The sequence below is a fragment of the Ziziphus jujuba genome, chromosome 7 (genome assembly GCF_031755915.1).
Source record: "Ziziphus jujuba cultivar Dongzao chromosome 7, ASM3175591v1".
NCBI classification, from domain to species: domain Eukaryota; kingdom Viridiplantae; phylum Streptophyta; class Magnoliopsida; order Rosales; family Rhamnaceae; genus Ziziphus; species Ziziphus jujuba.
The window spans coordinates 28,167,025-28,184,640 of NC_083385.1; the positions used below are offsets into that span (position 1 = coordinate 28,167,025).

The 17,616-nt window shown below is 46.6% G+C and overlaps 2 protein-coding genes across 2 annotated transcripts; both read left to right on the forward strand.

The window, feature by feature from the left end:
- Window positions 1-489: 489 nt before the first annotated feature.
- LOC132804432 (uncharacterized) lies at window positions 490-8,910 on the forward strand. Its single transcript, XM_060818794.1, has 2 exons — window positions 490-3,293; window positions 8,130-8,910. The coding sequence occupies exons 1-2, from the start codon at window positions 2,117-2,119 to the stop codon at window positions 8,174-8,176; spliced, it is 1,224 nt and encodes a 407-aa protein (XP_060674777.1). The 5' UTR covers window positions 490-2,116; the 3' UTR covers window positions 8,177-8,910.
- Window positions 8,911-8,955: 45 nt separating this feature from the next.
- LOC132804433 (uncharacterized) lies at window positions 8,956-17,609 on the forward strand. The gene is made up of 2 exons (XM_060818795.1): window positions 8,956-11,111; window positions 15,948-17,609. Exons 1-2 carry the CDS (start codon window positions 9,935-9,937, stop codon window positions 15,992-15,994), a joined length of 1,224 nt encoding a protein of 407 aa, XP_060674778.1. The 5' UTR covers window positions 8,956-9,934; the 3' UTR covers window positions 15,995-17,609.
- The last annotated feature ends 7 nt before the right edge of the window (window positions 17,610-17,616 follow it).

Here is a 17,616-nt window from a genome sequence, read left to right on the forward strand (position 1 = left end):
ATTCCGGCCAGCTCCAGTCCGCAGTGTTCGACCTCCTGAACCCAAATCCGACTTCCGTTTCCACCAATTCGCGACGGTTTGGGAGAATTGCGGAGCCGAAACCCGAAAAGCTTCCCGATAAAATTCCGACCCCGTCGGGTACGATCATCGGAAATTAAGACCGGATCTGTGATTAGCATCACTCGAGCTTCGATTCGGTATATAATTCGTAAATTTTAGTTATCGTTTGGTGTTCGCTCCCCGGGTACCCATTTGGGGATTACCCGAATAAAATATTAATATTTGTGGTTTTGGTACTGTGGATGTTTTAGGTGCACGTGCAAGTAGCGGAGTCGATCCTGCGGAGGATCTTGATTGAGATACGTGCACAAGGTGAGTGACCCACCTTCAAATTAATTTTGGGAATTTAATTGGTGAATATATAATGTGTGATTTAAATATTTGGAATTTAATTTCTATGTGCCAAATATTTATTTGAATTATTGTGGAATTATTTGTGAATTTATCGGATTTAAGAAAATGTGTATTTCACCAATTTATGCCATGTGGAATTATTTTATGGTTTTGAGGATTTTGAAATTGGTGTGGTTTTAATGGTAAATTGGGCACGATTCGATTTTCAAATAGTTCAAGGAAAATATTTGGTTATGTTGGTGATTTCAATTTTTATGAAATATGCCCATAAAATATTATGGGATTTGATTATGATATTTCGAGAAATTATTTATGCTTGGAAAAAATGTGGATATTTGAATTGATGGATTTGGGAGTTGGTGGATTTGAAAATCATGGGATTTATGGTATTAATTATAAGGAAATTGTGGAGAATTTCCCGGTTCAAGCGGATGGATTATGCCCGCTATGTTTATGAAAAATGTGAAATTTGTTTTATAATTTAAATTGTGGATTTTATGATTTTTAGATGCACCGTGCACGTACTGGTGTTCTGATTATGTGATATGGTATATGTGATATGGATATTGTGCACACGGATATGATTAGCGCGCAGGTGGGTGTGAGTAGCGCGCGGTTGATATTATGAGGGTGTCCTGTGGATGCCATCGGAGAGGGCGGCCACCCCCCATTGGCCGGGACACCAGGTTAGCAGCGGCGCAGTGGGACGCCACGCGACCGTATGCCGGTTTCTTTCTATAACCTCCTGTCTGGCGGTACCTTGGGACGCTGGGTACTGTTGGCGCCACTGGTATATAGTGGGTGCATCAAATGATTTTCAGAACTGTGTTTTAAAAATAAAATGTTTGGAAACTGAATTAGAATTAAAAATATAATTGTTACCGCTTCTGGTATTTAATTGATGTCTTGGTTTTCGGGAAATATGAATAAAGGGTTTTGTGAAAATGTTTTAAAAGGGGAACCTTTCCAACTGAGAGAATTGTAAGGGTTTTGAGAGACATTATTATTTCCAAATAATTATTATTTCCAAATAATTATTATTTATATACCTATTACCGTGGTATGATAGTGTAGAGTAGTTGGGTCGCTCACTGAGATGATTAGCATCTCACACTCTTAAATTCCGTTCCTCTAGGTACCAGGTTGTCGGTGTTCACTCGGAGCGGACTTGATCTTCCTCGCTGTATTTGTTCGTGCAGTACCTTGTTCTTCTTTTACTGCAGTTGTACTATTTCTTTCACTTTTACCGTATTCTGTATTTTGTAGTACTTCAGTACTTCATAAAGCTCTGTATACTGTATGGGACACTTAAGTATTTGTATTGCACTGGATTACTGTATTTTTATTTTGGAGTGCTGAAATTTGTGGAACCAGTTCGTAGTACTGTGGGAGGAATAAGGGAACAATTATAGAAGTGTGTTTTCAGTGCAGGAACTTTTGTGGTAAGTCCATCCCTTAGGGGAGGTTCTGCCGGATCTTCCACAGAAGGGTCCGGTAGGGTTTCCCTGGGATCAGGGCTTGTCTAGGGTTCCGGTGGGGAACTTTGGACGGGTCCTGACAGTTGGTATCAGAGCATAGGTTCTTGTAATCCTAAGGGACTGTGCATTGCTGTACAGCCCATCCGTAAATTCCTTCCTTTTGTAATCGTGCTTAAGTGTCCCTGTTTCTAAACTCTTGTTTGTTTCTTCAGTAATCGACTACGATGAGTCGGCGGGACACACGTAGAACTCGGGAACGCTCGGCTGAGAGTTCCGGGAGTCGATCAAGCCTTAGAGATCTGATCTCTCAGCTAACTAGAGCCTTAGGAGGTTCAAGCTCTAGTAACCGATCCGTGGATCAGGCTCGACGTTTAGGAGCCGTGGAGTTCGATGGAAGCCAAGGCCCAGCTGCAGCCTTGAAGTGGCTATCCAGCATGGAGAAAATCTTGGAAGAGGGGATGCAGTGCCCCGATGAGGATATGGTGAGGATTTCTGGGTTCATGTTAGAGGGAGACGCCCGGAAGTGGTGGCAAATGGAGAAGACCCGCAGAAGGCATACGTGGGACCAGTTCAAGATTGCCTTCTCTACTGAGTTCTGTCCTCCTACCTACCGTGAGGCGAGAAGGAGAGAGTTCGAGGGACTGCGCCAGGGAAACATGACGGTGACAGAGTACGAGAGGAGGTTCCGGGAGCTGTCAGAGTTCTGCATGCACTTGATTCCCGACGATCACGCGAAGAAGGTGAGGTTCATAGACGGGTTGAACGAGAGCATCGGCTACACCCTTTCTGGGTCAGTACACCCCACCTATCAGTCCGCCAGGGATGCAGCGCTCGAGCTAGAGAGACAGGCGGAGATACACAGACCCTCGAGGCGCAGACCGTTCGAAGGTTCGTACAGCGGGGTACCTCGACAGGGGGCATCTAAGAAGAGTCATAGTTCAGGCTCAGACAGTGGTGGGTTCAGCCTTCGAGGCAGATTTCAGAGGAGAGGCGGCTATCGTATGCCCCAACCAGCGCGCCATTCCATCAGCGGCGGCACGAGCTCATATCAGCACTCTGGGTTTAGCCCCAAGCCATTCTGCAGACGTTGCAATAGAGCACACCATGGGATTTGCCAGTTTGAGGGTGTGTGCTTTCAGTGTGGACAGGCGGGACATATTAAGAGAAATTGCCCTTATGGAGAGGCGGGAGTGTTAGGGGCGAGCCCACCATCACATCAGGCCAGTGGATCGCGGGGTCAGAGTTCCCGAGGGAGTTATGCAGTAGGAGGTTCATCGGGATCAGTCCCACAGCCTGTTGGACCGAGCAGGGGTAGAGGACGGAGGCCCCAGCAGACAGGGCAGGGTCGAGTGTTTGCGATGACCCAGCAGGAGGCCCTAGCTACACCGGACGTCGTGGCAGGTACGTTGAATATATTTGGTAATGATGCATTAGTACTTATAGACCCGGGAGCAACACATTCATTTATCTCCAAGGAATTCGTCACTCGGGTCGGTATGACCCCTACTTCTTTAGAATGTCTAGTAGAGATAGCCACTCCTGCAGGAGAATCCTTGTGGCCTAGCCAGTTAATCAAGAAATGTTTCTTCTGCATCGAAGATCAAGTGATGGAGGCGGACTTGATCCTGTTGGATCTGTCCGGACTTGATGTAATTTTGGGCATGGATTGGTTGGCAAGGAACCATGCATCTGTAGACTGTTTCAGCAAGGAAGTTACATTCAGGAGGCCAGGGTTGCCAGAAGTAGTATTCCGTGGAGGAGTTGGAAGGCCCTTACCGAGGTTGATATCTACCCTTACCGCCAAGAAGCTACTGAATAAAGGTTGCCAGGGGTATTTGGCTCATGTGATAGATACCCGAGTAAGTGGGGTCAGGTTGGAAGACATGCCCGTTGTGAGGGATTTCCCAGACGTGTTTCCTGAGGAGTTACCAGGATTGCCTCCGGAAAGGGAAGTTGACTTTCCCATTGAATTGATTCCAGGCACCGTGCCTATTTCTCTACCACCGTATCGGATGGCTCCAGCGGAGTTAAGGGAGCTAAAGGTCCAGTTGCAAGATTTGGTAGATAAGGGGTTTATTAGACCAAGTATATCGCCGTGGGGAGCCCCAGTTTTGTTTGTAAAGAAAAAGGATGGTAGTCTAAGGCTGTGTATAGACTACCGACAACTTAATAAGGTCACCATTCCTAATCGCTATCCGTTGCCAAGGATAGATGATCTATTCGACCAACTCCAAGGTGCCAAGGTGTTCTCCAAGATCGACTTGAGGTCGGGATACCATCAGTTAAGGATCCGAGAGTCGGACATTCCTAAGACTGCCTTTAGGACGAGGTACGGACATTATGAATTCCTAGTGATGTCGTTCGGACTCACCAACGCCCCAGCAGCTTTCATGGACTTGATGAATAGGGTGTTTCGTCCGTACTTGGATCATTTTGTCATTGTATTTATCGATGACATTCTGATCTATTCAAGGAGCCAAGAAGAGCACGTGAGGCATTTGAAGAGAGTGCTCCAAACTCTAAGGCAGCATCAGCTATATGCTAAATTCGACAAGTGTGAATTCTGGTTAAATCAAGTGGGTTTTCTCGGACATATCGTGTCGGCAGAAGGTATCTATGTGGACCCTGATAAGGTAAAGGCAGTGTTGAGTTGGGAGCGCCCTACCACTGTGAGGGAGGTACGAAGTTTTCTTGGATTAGCGGGTTACTACCGTCGTTTTATTGAAGGGTTTTCAAGGACTGCCGGGCCGCTTCATAGATTGACCCGAAAGAATGTTGAACTTAGTTGGACGGACAGGTGTGAACAGAGTTTTCAGGAGTTGAAGCAAAAGTTGACATCCGCACCTGTTTTAACTTTACCTGATGGGAATGAAGGTTTTGAAGTTTATTGTGATGCATCCCATCAAGGGTTGGGTTGCGTGCTAATGCAGAATCAAAGGGTGGTAGCGTATGCATCTCGGCAATTGAAGCAGCACGAACAGAATTACCCTACGCACGACTTAGAATTGGCGGCGGTAGTCTTTGCTCTAAAGAAGTGGAGGCACTACTTGTATGGGGCCACGTGCCAAATCTATACCGACCACAAGAGCCTCAAGTATATTTTCACTCAGAAGGAGTTAAATATGAGGCAAAGGCGATGGATGGAGTTGTTAAAGGATTATGACTGTGTGATTGACTATCACCCGGGTAAGGCGAATGTAGTGGCAGATGCTTTGAGTAGGAAGGCTACTGGATCCCTTGCTCACATCCAAGTCATCCAACTACCTCTCATGGTGGAGTTGAAGAAGATGGGGGTGTTAATGCATATGCATCCTTCAGGAGTTCTCATGGCTAGCTTCCAGGTACGACCGGTGTTGGTGGATCGTATAGTAAAGACCCAAATGGAAGATCCTAAGTTGAGGACAATTAAGGGCAAGGTACAAGAAGGTCTTGATCCGGAATTTTCCATAAGGAGGGATGGAGCCCTCGTGTATAAAGGACGACTTTGCGTTCCGGATATCCCAGGACTCAAGAAGGAGATTTTGGAGGAGGCGCATAGCTCGATGTATGCGATGCATCCTGGGAGTACCAAGATGTATCGGACGCTTGTTAAGTATTATTGGTGGATTGGTATGAAGAGAGAAGTGGCAGACTTTGTATCAAAGTGTTTGATTTGTCAACAAGTGAAAGCAGAAAGACAGAAGCCTTCGGGACTACTCCAACCTTTACCGATTCCCGTGTGGAAGTGGGAAGAACTCAACATGGACTTCGTATTCAAGCTTCCTTCCACACCTAGAAGGTACGACGGCATTTGGGTAATCATTGATCGTCTCACCAAGTCGGCACACTTCCTACCGGTACGAGAACGTTTTTCGCCCGAGAAGTTAGCCCAGTTGTTCGTGCAACGCATTGTAAGTCTTCATGGAGTACCGTTAGCCATCGTCTCCGATCGAGATCCGCGCTTTACTTCACGACTATGGCGGAAGTTGGCTGATGCACTAGGAGCAAGACTTAACTACAGCACCGCTTTTCACCCACAATCTGATGGACAAGCAGAGCGCACAATCCAGACATTAGAAGACATGCTAAGGTCTTGCATTATGCAATTTAGCGGTAGCTGGGATGAACAACTGCCACTGATAGAGTTTGTCTACAACAACAGTTATCAAGCGAGTACTGGAATGTCCCCGTATGAAGCTTTATATGGGAGGCAGTGTCGGACACCTTTGTGTTGGAGTGAGGTAGGAGAAGAGAGGCTCCTTGCAACAACTAATGCGGTCGGATCTGAGTATTTAAGGATGACCTTGGACAAGGTGAAGATCATTAGGGATCGATTGAAGGTTGCCCAAGATAGACAGAAGAGTTACGCCGATGTGCGTAGAAAGGATTTGGAATTCGAGGTAGGAGATTGGGTATTCCTAAAACTATCTCCATGGAAAGGAGTAGTACGTTTTGGACGACGAGGTAAGTTGGGTCCTCGTTATATTGGGCCTTACGAGGTTACGGAGAGGATTGGCCCGGTGGCGTATAGGTTGGTGTTACCGGAAGAGCTAGCTCGAGTACACAACGTGTTTCATGTGTCGATGCTACGGAAGTATATTGCAGACCCTTCGCACGTACTCGAGAGTCCGGATATAGAGATAAGGGAAGATCTTTCGTATGTGGAGCAGCCAGTACAGATTTTGGATCGCGAGGAACGCACGCTACGCAACAAGACTATTCCTCTAGTTAAGGTCTTATGGCGGAACCACTTGGTCGAGGAAGCAACGTGGGAACCCGAAGCACAGATGCGTGAGCAGTACTCGTATCTGTTCCAGTGACGTGCGGAAATTTCGAGGACGAAATTTTTGTAAGGGGGGAAGGCTGTAACACCCCGTCCCGAATCGCACCGGAATCCGTGCACGTTGACCGAGGTTGACCGTTGACCGTTGACCGAAGGGGTCAAAGTTGACTTTTTGACTCGGTGGGAATTTCGAGTTGACCAGGGTACCGTGGCGAAGTGCATGACGCCCTGAGTTCGTAGACTAGTAGCACGTCGAAAACGGAGCTACGGTTTGAAAGTTATGGGCAAAACAAGTTGAAGTGTAAACTGTCTAAAAGGTGCCGGGAGTTGACTTTTTCTTGTGATGTAATTGTGAGTTGACTCTTGTATGGTTGTAAAGTACTCGTCGATACGAGTTCATAGACTAGCGGCACGCTTAAATCGGACATCCGGTTAAAAAGTTATGGACGTTTGAAGTTTACCGGATACCGTATTATTTTAATGTTTTTGGGTCGTGAACAGTGAAATGCCACGTGTCAGCTTCTGAGTGGTCCACGTGGCATGAACAGTGTCACCCAGGGTTTTAATTTTGAAAAACTCTCGGGGAAGAGAGAGAAAGAGAGAGAAGAGAGAGAAAGAGAGAGAGGAGAGAGAAAGAGGACCCGCCGGCCGCCGGCCATTTTCACGTTTTTCCGGCCTAGTTACTGTACACGCGCCGGCCAGCCAGATTGCCCACCTCATTTCCGGCAAAACCTCCAAATTTCACGGCGAACGGCCGCCGGACGCGCCCGGATCGGACGTCCGAAGTTTGGCGGCGATTTTTCCCCTCCACCGCCGGCCACCGCGAATCGGCACTATTCCGGCCTATAAACAGTACACGCGCCTGACAGCCTTGATCCTCTCCTCAAGTCCGGCCTACCCACCAAAAATCACGACCATCGGACCACCGACGCGCCGGGATCGGAGCGTTTTCCGGCGAGGGGTCGAAAATCTTCAAACGGTGATTTCTCCGCCGTCCGACCTCCGTTTTGCTCACCGTCGGTCCCGTTGGATTGCTCTCCTCACGATCTACAAATCTGCAAAATTTCACAGCAAACGGCCACCGTCGGAAATTACTGTTCCGGCGACGGTTGCCGGTGACGTGGCGGCCCGCCGGAAAGTACTGTTCCGGCGAGTACCCCGAAAATTCCGGCCAGCTCCAGTCCGCAGTGTTCGACCTCCTGAACCCAAATCCGACTTCCGTTTCCACCAATTCGCGACGGTTTGGGAGAATTGCGGAGCCGAAACCCGAAAAGCTTCCCGATAAAATTCCGACCCCGTCGGGTACGATCATCGGAAATTAAGACCGGATCTGTGATTAGCATCACTCGAGCTTCGATTCGGTATATAATTCGTAAATTTTAGTTATCGTTTGGTGTTCGCTCCCCGGGTACCCATTTGGGGATTACCCGAATAAAATATTAATATTTGTGGTTTTGGTACTGTGGATGTTTTAGGTGCACGTGCAAGTAGCGGAGTCGATCCTGCGGAGGATCTTGATTGAGATACGTGCACAAGGTGAGTGACCCACCTTCAAATTAATTTTGGGAATTTAATTGGTGAATATATAATGTGTGATTTAAATATTTGGAATTTAATTTCTATGTGCCAAATATTTATTTGAATTATTGTGGAATTATTTGTGAATTTATCGGATTTAAGAAAATGTGTATTTCACCAATTTATGCCATGTGGAATTATTTTATGGTTTTGAGGATTTTGAAATTGGTGTGGTTTTAATGGTAAATTGGGCACGATTCGATTTTCAAATAGTTCAAGGAAAATATTTGGTTATGTTGGTGATTTCAATTTTTATGAAATATGCCCATAAAATATTATGGGATTTGATTATGATATTTCGAGAAATTATTTATGCTTGGAAAAAATGTGGATATTTGAATTGATGGATTTGGGAGTTGGTGGATTTGAAAATCATGGGATTTATGGTATTAATTATAAGGAAATTGTGGAGAATTTCCCGGTTCAAGCGGATGGATTATGCCCGCTATGTTTATGAAAAATGTGAAATTTGTTTTATAATTTAAATTGTGGATTTTATGATTTTTAGATGCACCGTGCACGTACTGGTGTTCTGATTATGTGATATGGTATATGTGATATGGATATTGTGCACACGGATATGATTAGCGCGCAGGTGGGTGTGAGTAGCGCGCGGTTGATATTATGAGGGTGTCCTGTGGATGCCATCGGAGAGGGCGGCCACCCCCCATTGGCCGGGACACCAGGTTAGCAGCGGCGCAGTGGGACGCCACGCGACCGTATGCCGGTTTCTTTCTATAACCTCCTGTCTGGCGGTACCTTGGGACGCTGGGTACTGTTGGCGCCACTGGTATATAGTGGGTGCATCAAATGATTTTCAGAACTGTGTTTTAAAAATAAAATGTTTGGAAACTGAATTAGAATTAAAAATATAATTGTTACCGCTTCTGGTATTTAATTGATGTCTTGGTTTTCGGGAAATATGAATAAAGGGTTTTGTGAAAATGTTTTAAAAGGGGAACCTTTCCAACTGAGAGAATTGTAAGGGTTTTGAGAGACATTATTATTTCCAAATAATTATTATTTCCAAATAATTATTATTTATATACCTATTACCGTGGTATGATAGTGTAGAGTAGTTGGGTCGCTCACTGAGATGATTAGCATCTCACACTCTTAAATTCCGTTCCTCTAGGTACCAGGTTGTCGGTGTTCACTCGGAGCGGACTTGATCTTCCTCGCTGTATTTGTTCGTGCAGTACCTTGTTCTTCTTTTACTGCAGTTGTACTATTTCTTTCACTTTTACCGTATTCTGTATTTTGTAGTACTTCAGTACTTCATAAAGCTCTGTATACTGTATGGGACACTTAAGTATTTGTATTGCACTGGATTACTGTATTTTTATTTTGGAGTGCTGAAATTTGTGGAACCAGTTCGTAGTACTGTGGGAGGAATAAGGGAACAATTATAGAAGTGTGTTTTCAGTGCAGGAACTTTTGTGGTAAGTCCATCCCTTAGGGGAGGTTCTGCCGGATCTTCCACAGAAGGGTCCGGTAGGGTTTCCCTGGGATCAGGGCTTGTCTAGGGTTCCGGTGGGGAACTTTGGACGGGTCCTGACAGTTGGTATCAGAGCATAGGTTCTTGTAATCCTAAGGGACTGTGCATTGCTGTACAGCCCATCCGTAAATTCCTTCCTTTTGTAATCGTGCTTAAGTGTCCCTGTTTCTAAACTCTTGTTTGTTTCTTCAGTAATCGACTACGATGAGTCGGCGGGACACACGTAGAACTCGGGAACGCTCGGCTGAGAGTTCCGGGAGTCGATCAAGCCTTAGAGATCTGATCTCTCAGCTAACTAGAGCCTTAGGAGGTTCAAGCTCTAGTAACCGATCCGTGGATCAGGCTCGACGTTTAGGAGCCGTGGAGTTCGATGGAAGCCAAGGCCCAGCTGCAGCCTTGAAGTGGCTATCCAGCATGGAGAAAATCTTGGAAGAGGGGATGCAGTGCCCCGATGAGGATATGGTGAGGATTTCTGGGTTCATGTTAGAGGGAGACGCCCGGAAGTGGTGGCAAATGGAGAAGACCCGCAGAAGGCATACGTGGGACCAGTTCAAGATTGCCTTCTCTACTGAGTTCTGTCCTCCTACCTACCGTGAGGCGAGAAGGAGAGAGTTCGAGGGACTGCGCCAGGGAAACATGACGGTGACAGAGTACGAGAGGAGGTTCCGGGAGCTGTCAGAGTTCTGCATGCACTTGATTCCCGACGATCACGCGAAGAAGGTGAGGTTCATAGACGGGTTGAACGAGAGCATCGGCTACACCCTTTCTGGGTCAGTACACCCCACCTATCAGTCCGCCAGGGATGCAGCGCTCGAGCTAGAGAGACAGGCGGAGATACACAGACCCTCGAGGCGCAGACCGTTCGAAGGTTCGTACAGCGGGGTACCTCGACAGGGGGCATCTAAGAAGAGTCATAGTTCAGGCTCAGACAGTGGTGGGTTCAGCCTTCGAGGCAGATTTCAGAGGAGAGGCGGCTATCGTATGCCCCAACCAGCGCGCCATTCCATCAGCGGCGGCACGAGCTCATATCAGCACTCTGGGTTTAGCCCCAAGCCATTCTGCAGACGTTGCAATAGAGCACACCATGGGATTTGCCAGTTTGAGGGTGTGTGCTTTCAGTGTGGACAGGCGGGACATATTAAGAGAAATTGCCCTTATGGAGAGGCGGGAGTGTTAGGGGCGAGCCCACCATCACATCAGGCCAGTGGATCGCGGGGTCAGAGTTCCCGAGGGAGTTATGCAGTAGGAGGTTCATCGGGATCAGTCCCACAGCCTGTTGGACCGAGCAGGGGTAGAGGACGGAGGCCCCAGCAGACAGGGCAGGGTCGAGTGTTTGCGATGACCCAGCAGGAGGCCCTAGCTACACCGGACGTCGTGGCAGGTACGTTGAATATATTTGGTAATGATGCATTAGTACTTATAGACCCGGGAGCAACACATTCATTTATCTCCAAGGAATTCGTCACTCGGGTCGGTATGACCCCTACTTCTTTAGAATGTCTAGTAGAGATAGCCACTCCTGCAGGAGAATCCTTGTGGCCTAGCCAGTTAATCAAGAAATGTTTCTTCTGCATCGAAGATCAAGTGATGGAGGCGGACTTGATCCTGTTGGATCTGTCCGGACTTGATGTAATTTTGGGCATGGATTGGTTGGCAAGGAACCATGCATCTGTAGACTGTTTCAGCAAGGAAGTTACATTCAGGAGGCCAGGGTTGCCAGAAGTAGTATTCCGTGGAGGAGTTGGAAGGCCCTTACCGAGGTTGATATCTACCCTTACCGCCAAGAAGCTACTGAATAAAGGTTGCCAGGGGTATTTGGCTCATGTGATAGATACCCGAGTAAGTGGGGTCAGGTTGGAAGACATGCCCGTTGTGAGGGATTTCCCAGACGTGTTTCCTGAGGAGTTACCAGGATTGCCTCCGGAAAGGGAAGTTGACTTTCCCATTGAATTGATTCCAGGCACCGTGCCTATTTCTCTACCACCGTATCGGATGGCTCCAGCGGAGTTAAGGGAGCTAAAGGTCCAGTTGCAAGATTTGGTAGATAAGGGGTTTATTAGACCAAGTATATCGCCGTGGGGAGCCCCAGTTTTGTTTGTAAAGAAAAAGGATGGTAGTCTAAGGCTGTGTATAGACTACCGACAACTTAATAAGGTCACCATTCCTAATCGCTATCCGTTGCCAAGGATAGATGATCTATTCGACCAACTCCAAGGTGCCAAGGTGTTCTCCAAGATCGACTTGAGGTCGGGATACCATCAGTTAAGGATCCGAGAGTCGGACATTCCTAAGACTGCCTTTAGGACGAGGTACGGACATTATGAATTCCTAGTGATGTCGTTCGGACTCACCAACGCCCCAGCAGCTTTCATGGACTTGATGAATAGGGTGTTTCGTCCGTACTTGGATCATTTTGTCATTGTATTTATCGATGACATTCTGATCTATTCAAGGAGCCAAGAAGAGCACGTGAGGCATTTGAAGAGAGTGCTCCAAACTCTAAGGCAGCATCAGCTATATGCTAAATTCGACAAGTGTGAATTCTGGTTAAATCAAGTGGGTTTTCTCGGACATATCGTGTCGGCAGAAGGTATCTATGTGGACCCTGATAAGGTAAAGGCAGTGTTGAGTTGGGAGCGCCCTACCACTGTGAGGGAGGTACGAAGTTTTCTTGGATTAGCGGGTTACTACCGTCGTTTTATTGAAGGGTTTTCAAGGACTGCCGGGCCGCTTCATAGATTGACCCGAAAGAATGTTGAACTTAGTTGGACGGACAGGTGTGAACAGAGTTTTCAGGAGTTGAAGCAAAAGTTGACATCCGCACCTGTTTTAACTTTACCTGATGGGAATGAAGGTTTTGAAGTTTATTGTGATGCATCCCATCAAGGGTTGGGTTGCGTGCTAATGCAGAATCAAAGGGTGGTAGCGTATGCATCTCGGCAATTGAAGCAGCACGAACAGAATTACCCTACGCACGACTTAGAATTGGCGGCGGTAGTCTTTGCTCTAAAGAAGTGGAGGCACTACTTGTATGGGGCCACGTGCCAAATCTATACCGACCACAAGAGCCTCAAGTATATTTTCACTCAGAAGGAGTTAAATATGAGGCAAAGGCGATGGATGGAGTTGTTAAAGGATTATGACTGTGTGATTGACTATCACCCGGGTAAGGCGAATGTAGTGGCAGATGCTTTGAGTAGGAAGGCTACTGGATCCCTTGCTCACATCCAAGTCATCCAACTACCTCTCATGGTGGAGTTGAAGAAGATGGGGGTGTTAATGCATATGCATCCTTCAGGAGTTCTCATGGCTAGCTTCCAGGTACGACCGGTGTTGGTGGATCGTATAGTAAAGACCCAAATGGAAGATCCTAAGTTGAGGACAATTAAGGGCAAGGTACAAGAAGGTCTTGATCCGGAATTTTCCATAAGGAGGGATGGAGCCCTCGTGTATAAAGGACGACTTTGCGTTCCGGATATCCCAGGACTCAAGAAGGAGATTTTGGAGGAGGCGCATAGCTCGATGTATGCGATGCATCCTGGGAGTACCAAGATGTATCGGACGCTTGTTAAGTATTATTGGTGGATTGGTATGAAGAGAGAAGTGGCAGACTTTGTATCAAAGTGTTTGATTTGTCAACAAGTGAAAGCAGAAAGACAGAAGCCTTCGGGACTACTCCAACCTTTACCGATTCCCGTGTGGAAGTGGGAAGAACTCAACATGGACTTCGTATTCAAGCTTCCTTCCACACCTAGAAGGTACGACGGCATTTGGGTAATCATTGATCGTCTCACCAAGTCGGCACACTTCCTACCGGTACGAGAACGTTTTTCGCCCGAGAAGTTAGCCCAGTTGTTCGTGCAACGCATTGTAAGTCTTCATGGAGTACCGTTAGCCATCGTCTCCGATCGAGATCCGCGCTTTACTTCACGACTATGGCGGAAGTTGGCTGATGCACTAGGAGCAAGACTTAACTACAGCACCGCTTTTCACCCACAATCTGATGGACAAGCAGAGCGCACAATCCAGACATTAGAAGACATGCTAAGGTCTTGCATTATGCAATTTAGCGGTAGCTGGGATGAACAACTGCCACTGATAGAGTTTGTCTACAACAACAGTTATCAAGCGAGTACTGGAATGTCCCCGTATGAAGCTTTATATGGGAGGCAGTGTCGGACACCTTTGTGTTGGAGTGAGGTAGGAGAAGAGAGGCTCCTTGCAACAACTAATGCGGTCGGATCTGAGTATTTAAGGATGACCTTGGACAAGGTGAAGATCATTAGGGATCGATTGAAGGTTGCCCAAGATAGACAGAAGAGTTACGCCGATGTGCGTAGAAAGGATTTGGAATTCGAGGTAGGAGATTGGGTATTCCTAAAACTATCTCCATGGAAAGGAGTAGTACGTTTTGGACGACGAGGTAAGTTGGGTCCTCGTTATATTGGGCCTTACGAGGTTACGGAGAGGATTGGCCCGGTGGCGTATAGGTTGGTGTTACCGGAAGAGCTAGCTCGAGTACACAACGTGTTTCATGTGTCGATGCTACGGAAGTATATTGCAGACCCTTCGCACGTACTCGAGAGTCCGGATATAGAGATAAGGGAAGATCTTTCGTATGTGGAGCAGCCAGTACAGATTTTGGATCGCGAGGAACGCACGCTACGCAACAAGACTATTCCTCTAGTTAAGGTCTTATGGCGGAACCACTTGGTCGAGGAAGCAACGTGGGAACCCGAAGCACAGATGCGTGAGCAGTACTCGTATCTGTTCCAGTGACGTGCGGAAATTTCGAGGACGAAATTTTTGTAAGGGGGGAAGGCTGTAACACCCCGTCCCGAATCGCACCGGAATCCGTGCACGTTGACCGAGGTTGACCGTTGACCGTTGACCGAAGGGGTCAAAGTTGACTTTTTGACTCGGTGGGAATTTCGAGTTGACCAGGGTACCGTGGCGAAGTGCATGACGCCCTGAGTTCGTAGACTAGTAGCACGTCGAAAACGGAGCTACGGTTTGAAAGTTATGGGCAAAACAAGTTGAAGTGTAAACTGTCTAAAAGGTGCCGGGAGTTGACTTTTTCTTGTGATGTAATTGTGAGTTGACTCTTGTATGGTTGTAAAGTACTCGTCGATACGAGTTCATAGACTAGCGGCACGCTTAAATCGGACATCCGGTTAAAAAGTTATGGACGTTTGAAGTTTACCGGATACCGTATTATTTTAATGTTTTTGGGTCGTGAACAGTGAAATGCCACGTGTCAGCTTCTGAGTGGTCCACGTGGCATGAACAGTGTCACCCAGGGTTTTAATTTTGAAAAACTCTCGGGGAAGAGAGAGAAAGAGAGAGAAGAGAGAGAAAGAGAGAGAGGAGAGAGAAAGAGGACCCGCCGGCCGCCGGCCATTTTCACGTTTTTCCGGCCTAGTTACTGTACACGCGCCGGCCAGCCAGATTGCCCACCTCATTTCCGGCAAAACCTCCAAATTTCACGGCGAACGGCCGCCGGACGCGCCCGGATCGGACGTCCGAAGTTTGGCGGCGATTTTTCCCCTCCACCGCCGGCCACCGCGAATCGGCACTATTCCGGCCTATAAACAGTACACGCGCCTGACAGCCTTGATCCTCTCCTCAAGTCCGGCCTACCCACCAAAAATCACGACCATCGGACCACCGACGCGCCGGGATCGGAGCGTTTTCCGGCGAGGGGTCGAAAATCTTCAAACGGTGATTTCTCCGCCGTCCGACCTCCGTTTTGCTCACCGTCGGTCCCGTTGGATTGCTCTCCTCACGATCTACAAATCTGCAAAATTTCACAGCAAACGGCCACCGTCGGAAATTACTGTTCCGGCGACGGTTGCCGGTGACGTGGCGGCCCGCCGGAAAGTACTGTTCCGGCGAGTACCCCGAAAATTCCGGCCAGCTCCAGTCCGCAGTGTTCGACCTCCTGAACCCAAATCCGACTTCCGTTTCCACCAATTCGCGACGGTTTGGGAGAATTGCGGAGCCGAAACCCGAAAAGCTTCCCGATAAAATTCCGACCCCGTCGGGTACGATCATCGGAAATTAAGACCGGATCTGTGATTAGCATCACTCGAGCTTCGATTCGGTATATAATTCGTAAATTTTAGTTATCGTTTGGTGTTCGCTCCCCGGGTACCCATTTGGGGATTACCCGAATAAAATATTAATATTTGTGGTTTTGGTACTGTGGATGTTTTAGGTGCACGTGCAAGTAGCGGAGTCGATCCTGCGGAGGATCTTGATTGAGATACGTGCACAAGGTGAGTGACCCACCTTCAAATTAATTTTGGGAATTTAATTGGTGAATATATAATGTGTGATTTAAATATTTGGAATTTAATTTCTATGTGCCAAATATTTATTTGAATTATTGTGGAATTATTTGTGAATTTATCGGATTTAAGAAAATGTGTATTTCACCAATTTATGCCATGTGGAATTATTTTATGGTTTTGAGGATTTTGAAATTGGTGTGGTTTTAATGGTAAATTGGGCACGATTCGATTTTCAAATAGTTCAAGGAAAATATTTGGTTATGTTGGTGATTTCAATTTTTATGAAATATGCCCATAAAATATTATGGGATTTGATTATGATATTTCGAGAAATTATTTATGCTTGGAAAAAATGTGGATATTTGAATTGATGGATTTGGGAGTTGGTGGATTTGAAAATCATGGGATTTATGGTATTAATTATAAGGAAATTGTGGAGAATTTCCCGGTTCAAGCGGATGGATTATGCCCGCTATGTTTATGAAAAATGTGAAATTTGTTTTATAATTTAAATTGTGGATTTTATGATTTTTAGATGCACCGTGCACGTACTGGTGTTCTGATTATGTGATATGGTATATGTGATATGGATATTGTGCACACGGATATGATTAGCGCGCAGGTGGGTGTGAGTAGCGCGCGGTTGATATTATGAGGGTGTCCTGTGGATGCCATCGGAGAGGGCGGCCACCCCCCATTGGCCGGGACACCAGGTTAGCAGCGGCGCAGTGGGACGCCACGCGACCGTATGCCGGTTTCTTTCTATAACCTCCTGTCTGGCGGTACCTTGGGACGCTGGGTACTGTTGGCGCCACTGGTATATAGTGGGTGCATCAAATGATTTTCAGAACTGTGTTTTAAAAATAAAATGTTTGGAAACTGAATTAGAATTAAAAATATAATTGTTACCGCTTCTGGTATTTAATTGATGTCTTGGTTTTCGGGAAATATGAATAAAGGGTTTTGTGAAAATGTTTTAAAAGGGGAACCTTTCCAACTGAGAGAATTGTAAGGGTTTTGAGAGACATTATTATTTCCAAATAATTATTATTTCCAAATAATTATTATTTATATACCTATTACCGTGGTATGATAGTGTAGAGTAGTTGGGTCGCTCACTGAGATGATTAGCATCTCACACTCTTAAATTCCGTTCCTCTAGGTACCAGGTTGTCGGTGTTCACTCGGAGCGGACTTGATCTTCCTCGCTGTATTTGTTCGTGCAGTACCTTGTTCTTCTTTTACTGCAGTTGTACTATTTCTTTCACTTTTACCGTATTCTGTATTTTGTAGTACTTCAGTACTTCATAAAGCTCTGTATACTGTATGGGACACTTAAGTATTTGTATTGCACTGGATTACTGTATTTTTATTTTGGAGTGCTGAAATTTGTGGAACCAGTTCGTAGTACTGTGGGAGGAATAAGGGAACAATTATAGAAGTGTGTTTTCAGTGCAGGAACTTTTGTGGTAAGTCCATCCCTTAGGGGAGGTTCTGCCGGATCTTCCACAGAAGGGTCCGGTAGGGTTTCCCTGGGATCAGGGCTTGTCTAGGGTTCCGGTGGGGAACTTTGGACGGGTCCTGACACTTTTA